At 35.1% G+C, this 6,683-nt stretch overlaps 1 protein-coding gene across 8 annotated transcripts in view; it reads right to left on the bottom strand.

Moving 5' to 3' along the window:
• Window positions 1–1,827: 1,827 nt before the first annotated feature.
• Liprin-gamma (liprin protein kazrin) overlaps window positions 1,828–6,683 on the bottom strand; it is a 115,641-nt gene continuing 110,785 nt past the window's right edge. For 5 of the 8 annotated variants that reach the window (XM_076121694.1, XM_076121696.1, XM_076121697.1 and 2 more), the window contains exons 18-20: window positions 4,705–4,816; window positions 4,188–4,483; window positions 1,828–3,516 (exon numbers count right to left, since the gene is read on the bottom strand). In XM_076121694.1, coding sequence (XP_075977809.1) covers window positions 3,375–3,516; window positions 4,188–4,483; window positions 4,705–4,816 — 550 coding nt within the window. In that variant the 3' untranslated portion in view covers window positions 1,828–3,374. The other 3 variants (XM_076121700.1, XM_076121701.1, XM_076121699.1) reach the window with 2 other exon arrangements.

The following is a 6,683-nucleotide window of genomic DNA, read 5'->3' as shown; positions in this document are numbered from 1 at the left end:
CTTTATTCCTTTTCTTTAGCCATGATCCATCGACATAATTAATTGTACACTTCTCCGGATTGACTTATTTTACACAAGGCTTATTGGGTACATCGATAAATTACAGGATTGTCACGTTGCATGTAGACTGAAGTAGATTCTTACGAACCAGCAAATTGTAAAAAAAGTTGCCAAATAACAGCAATTATTTTATACATTACCATAATTGCATCCCGCACGACAATTTCGACCGCAATTCGCACATTACCTCATTTGAAAGGCACGTTTGAAACCGTAGAGCACAAAGAGGAGAGTTATTCAGTTAGTTGGATTACATTATCTCGTATTAGTTGTTCCCGGTGCACTGTTTCAACGCAGTAATGAACCTCTTTGTGCTAGGAGTTGCCAGGTAATGCTTGCTTCACAGATAAAATGTTTGGTGGGGAAATTTAATTGTAGTGTAAAACACTTTACGTACAATATTAGAAGAGTTTTTTCTGTTATACTACGGATTCTTTTTTTCGAATAAAATACGTACTTACCGATGGATTGGAAGTAAAGACGTGTGCCAGATTTTTTTAATTCGGTTGTGTTCTGTACGATTCTATACGATAGATATATGTATATAGGTATGTATATGTGCTTACTACAACCAGCTTATGTATGTCTACTCTTAGGCAGTCTTACATTGCTGTAATTAATTTATTAATATCTGTATTACAGTAAATAATTCATTGAGCCTCTGTGATAATTATTACTACTTATAATTTTCGTTATTACCTAGTATGAACGTTATTGAGAGATATGTTTGAGAGAAAAAAGCTTTTTTTTTTAGCTTTTTTTCTTTGATTCCTCATCCATTTTGATGACTGCAATATTTAATGTTTCCAAATGGTTTATCAGTTTGATCATCTATAGATAAATATTAAAAAAGGTCATGAGCTCATTAATTTATTTTGACCTTATAAGTGTATAAATATATGTATGAGCAGTACGTATATGTCGCATCACGTCAGAAGCGAATGGCTGTAACGAACTTTTCTCAGCCGAGAGCCGACAACTTCTATAAATAATTGAACAGTTCACTTCACTGGCGACTTTAGATGATAGCTCCTGCACTATATTATCGAGAGAGGAATCGCTTAAGTGTTCCTGAATATTTACCGCCACTCCCCAACTTTCATCTGTAATTTACATTTCTATATTTTATGAACGTATAAATTATACAAACTGCATCTGCGTAGGCGTGATCGCCTTTCAGATAACGACAAGTTTGCTCAACTCTACATTTCACATATTAATATCTCTACTTTATCGTATTTCCAGATTTAGGTATCAAAACTTTGATTACAATTGTAAAACACTAGTTTTAGTAGCGTTCAGTATAATATTTAAACATAGTGCCCATAAGCTCTTTCCCTAAGGCAAATAATATTTTGTCGCCACTTTCCTGGAATATCAAAGCTACTAAAAATATTTATCCACGTAGGGTCTGAACAACTAAAATATTTACGTCCAAAGAGCATCAAAAGGAAGTTCCCGTGTTTCCTGCATTGGTATTCTCCAAAACTTGAGCAGTTTCTTTTATCAGCCTCTTTTGTAGATCCTTCGGAATGAGCTATTAAATAAATAGCTAGTGGCCCTTACCGCACCGAATAAAAGAACACGACCTTCCCTCTATCGCGAACAATGTTCGCAATTGAAAAATAAATCGGGTTCCCTTCGAATATATTTGTTCAGATATTTTGACTGAGACCCTCATCACAGCCTTTGTGTTCTATAAATACAACTATTTGCAACTGAAAGACGCACGGCTAGTGCCAGGTAAATAAAAAATATCAATTTTATTTCACATATTCTTTATTTAAAAGTTTTTACGAATTTTAACTAATTGGTAACTGAAATATCACAAAAAGTAAATCACATGAAATACAAAATAAATATTTCGAAAACAATAAAATAACAAAAACGATTAAAATACACATCAATATCAAAAGTATAGGATACAAGCTCGATGGGAATGTATTAGATAATGTCCTATGTATGTATGTATGTATGTACTCGTATAAATTGTAATTGTCTAATATTTTGTTAATAAAATATCGAAGTGAGAAGCTCTTGGTTTATTCAATGCGTGAGAGTATTTCGTTATCACAGTGTTCGGCAAGTAAATACAGCGTGGATTAGTGAACAGTTACATTGTCGAATGTTTCACTTATAAATGCTTATTCTATCAAATATTCAGGCGAACTGCCAGGAATTGACTTCACCGAATTAGGCATTACTTCGTTATTGACAGTACAAAATCGAACCACAGAGCAACTTTAATACCATTTATAGGTGAAACGATCTAAGTGAAAACCTATAGAAAAACATTCAAGATACACGTAATAATATGACTAAAAATCTGTATAATACTGAATATCATAAGACAATTAATGTTTAACTATACTAAAACTCAGTCTATTCGGCGTTAACAAATTCATTCGAAAGTTATGATATGCGACTTTGTACAATGATATTTGCGTCCGCACAAACTTTGGGTTCAATATTAATATTGACATAAGCTATTCCCTTTATGTAAACGTTGTTATGGTTAAAGCTAGCAGTACACACGAATCTATCGCGAGTTGGTTGATTGATTCATGCAAACATATAGCTATGTATCTTTGGTTTAATTGAAACTTCAACTACTAATTGTTTACTGTATTCTTCTAAAACTGTCTCAAACATTTCTCTATTCATAATTTAATTACATCTACTACAATTATGACAGTAACATGTTACACTGGTTATACTGATTTGACTAGTTTTCTTTGGTTTTCAGGGAGCTCTACATACAACATCGAAATTCAAACACTTAAATCAATGAGATTTTACTAACTCTTATTAAAATACATTGTGTCATATGTCAATTTTTCGTCTAAAATTACAAAAGGTTTTGTGTGAGACCACAATGATGAAACAAACTTCATACAATTTACTATAACTACACTAAAAAGTATCGAAGAGTGTAGACTTATCCTTCTGTAGCGCGATCACATGTTTGCGATACGATAGTATCGAGCTGCTATCGTTCTAATGTCAAAGACTTGTCGATGTTTGACATTTGAACGTTATAAACTAGTTCCTTTGACTTACGTTAAGGCACTATGAGATTTATTTACCATAGCTTTTCGATAAAGTATTTGTGATCATTCCACAGAAATATTACATCATCTTTAAATATCGATCATCTGTCGAAGACCGAACCCATCTCAATTTCAAGGAAGTTAAACAGTAGAAACATGATCCACTCTACAACTTATATTATAGTCTCACAAACATTATAAGGTAGTTGGACACTCTAACCAAAGTAACGTTCAATATAAAGGGTAGGACTTTAGGTTGATGCACTAGACCGGTGCTTTGGTGCACGCGTTGATATCGCCGATGCTCTTGACACGTCTATGGCGTCGTTGTTTGACGACCTCGTCGGTGGATTTGGCCGGCAGTGGGGAGCTTACTCGGTGAGCGTGGTCCGCTTTAGCCCCGTATCTGTTAGTGAATGCCAGCTTTAGAATCGCATCGGGATATTTCGTTCATAAATGTCGGGACAGCAATGAATTTTTTTATTATTTGTTGTTTTGCTACTTTTTTCTGAAAGTCTTCTGTCATTATGAAAAAAGTTAATTTTTGGGTTTAATGCTGTGTCAGCTTCTACTAAAATTTCAAGAAAGAAATTACTTTATTCAATATTAAACATAACATTAAATAAATGTACGTAAACATTTTCACAAGGTTTCTTTAAGAGTAAGACGAGAAGAACGTGGGCGTCATAGAATTAATATGTTTAAGAGAGTAGTCTTTTTCCCGAAAAATGTTCAACAAAAAAGTTAATGTGTTTATTTGTGACATTAACGAATTCCGGAGACCCAACTGAGAAATAATTGGGAAAATTGATTCCTCTAGTAGACTAATATTTAATTATTACAAATTCCAGTGTTTGTCAAACGAGTATGTATAGTTATCATGCTCGACTTTAACGGTCATGCTAATCAAATTTCGTATGACGTCTTAGTTTATCATTAAGCAAAACAGCTGAATGCAGAAATATCGTTCAATATTAAGCGGTGCGCAAAAACATTTCTATCGGTACGTTATGTCTTTGTTTTCGCTCGTAAATTGTGTCATATTGGTACCCATTTACGAAACTATTGATCACTCACCTGTGCGTAATACTAGAATTCTCATTGATATCATTGAGCCGCTGTAGACTGTCTCGAGTCGACACGCTGGACTGTGAGTAAAGACTGAGGGGCGTGTATATTGGCTCATACTCCTGCAGTGTCGGCGGCGGCGCGTACGTCATGCTCAGCTGAGACAGCGTGCGTACAGCTATCGGAGGCGAGTATGACGCGTACTGTTGCGTCAGGCTCAACACGCTTGAACTCTCGCTAGAACTTGACGGTGAAGTCCTATCGTGTTTTGGTTTGAGAACGCCTAGAGCTCGGGTGATTGAGCCCTGTTCGAAAGAAAAAATAACCGTGTTGTTAATATGACGCATATTATAGTGTTTATGAAAAGTCAAATGTTATTGGCATTTAAGATAGTAAATACAAATCCGAGTTCGGTATCTACTTGATACAATGTTTGATTGTTTTGAGATACATAGTAAACTGGGATAGTAAATAGATGTTAACAAAGACAAAGTCAATAGTGATTAGCAAGTATTAAGTAGCTTACCCTCAAACTGTGCCGTCGGGAATCCCCGCTAAGATCGATCCCCGGTAATCCAGTGGCAACGGACCTTGAAAACGGTCTACCCAACATCCTGATTTGGTGACCAAACAAGTTTCTGAAAACCAATTATAATTTGATTTCACTACACAACAGTACTCGTACAAATTTGAGATCACATTTAAGCCAGGCAGAGCGTTGTTTGCTTTAAGTAGTGGTCGCTTTATTCTCTCAAATTTGCACTTATCTGTTTAATATCTGCTAACACAAAAAGCTGACATGCAAATTCTTTTAATTTTTAAATCGCTTTAGGACCTCGTACTTTAAACTTTTATTCCTAGAGGAAAACAAACAACGGATAAAATTGTTCATATTCATAGATTTATGTTCACTGGAAGCTACGAGAGACAGTTAAAAAGTGAATGGTTATTCAATAATAATTTGCATAGACATCAAAAGCATGATGCACTTTGCTGGAAATGATACGAATCATGCTGTTGTGTACGAATATGTATATAAATAAAAATAATACACGAGTAACATTTATGGAATTAAAGCCAGAGAAAAGTGCCTACTGGAATCAAAATGTACCAATTGTAAATATATTAAATGTTACGTTTGAGAGCAGCAGTTCTTTTCTCTGTTGGCATCAATCAAAAGAACACAACAATATTTAATATAAAAATATTGAAACTAAATCCATCAAGCACGAGATGTCAACGTGTTGGAAATTATTGATAACAAAACGGAACTGTACATGGAAGGAGAAAAAGTGGACAGAGTCTGATAATATGTAGTGCGATCTAATGATGATGACAGAGAGGCATTCATGATGTATCGATAAAATGATCGTTACCGTTCTGTCTCGATGCAAGGATCGCCAAGTTAGGGGTGATGGATAATAAAAGAAACTGACTCGATGTCCCTTAGGTTTATCTTTTCATCAGGATTTATTCACATTTATAGTTTAATCGATATCGTTACAGGTGAGCCTAATATACAATGTTGTCAACTTTACAGTATGAATGTATACAAGTCAAAAACATAGTTATCTTACAGTATTAGTAAACGCTATTATTGTTATAATCCTAAAGCTATTGTGAATGGTTCCGTTTTTATACCTATGAATATTCAATTGTAAAGATTTTAAAATCTTTGATTATTACAATTATTTAAAAATTGTCATTAAATCGAAACGAATCCTCATCAGTAATTAGTGAATGCAGGTAACGGGACGAGAGTCGTCCCCTATGAATAATACGAAAGCATTTCATGCTTATCTTTATAATATCAACTAAGTTGTATACATTTACTAGTTTTACCAAATTGATCAATCTCGAATAAACATTAACGTGACGAATCTAATCTACGGCAAGATCGGGACTCTAGGGGGTCACAATGTCCAACATTGAATCTAACATTGACGAAGGCGAGGGTACAAAATATATTATTGTGAATGTGTCCGATCGCTCCAACTTGTCGTTATTCTTTTACTTACAAACCACGATCCCTACGATAACTTATCAGTCTTCACCGCTCGTAAAGTTTTCCATCAAAAAGTTTCACAAACGAGCGAGTTTTGACGGTAGATAGGTACAAAATTTTCTTTCGCAAAGAAAATATTTTGTGTAAAAATAGCGAATTTACAAACATTTGATACAGGAAATTTTACATAGATACAGGTTTGGGCACCGAAGCGATAATTTTACTTTTTAAACGAGAGTTTTTTGATTTTCGTGGGTTTATCTTTGTTTTGTGGACAACATGGATGCTCGGGCAGCCTCCACTTGCAGTTCTTCCACCTGGCAAAATATCGTATACCTGCAGGATTGCACCTCACATTATAATCAACTACAGCTTGCTCACGACGCGGGGCGTGTGACCCGCTCACTAGCACTGGTGACTACTACGAGAACTCATACAACTGGGAACATGCACTGTGCGTCTCTCGCTCACCACATCACCACACCACTCGCGCCACTCAC

Source organism: Anticarsia gemmatalis, chromosome 13 (genome assembly GCF_050436995.1).
Source record: "Anticarsia gemmatalis isolate Benzon Research Colony breed Stoneville strain chromosome 13, ilAntGemm2 primary, whole genome shotgun sequence".
In the NCBI taxonomy this organism is placed as follows: domain Eukaryota; kingdom Metazoa; phylum Arthropoda; class Insecta; order Lepidoptera; family Erebidae; genus Anticarsia; species Anticarsia gemmatalis.
The sequence above is the reverse complement of the archived record's forward strand: the minus strand, read 5'-3'. Positions and strand labels throughout refer to the sequence as shown.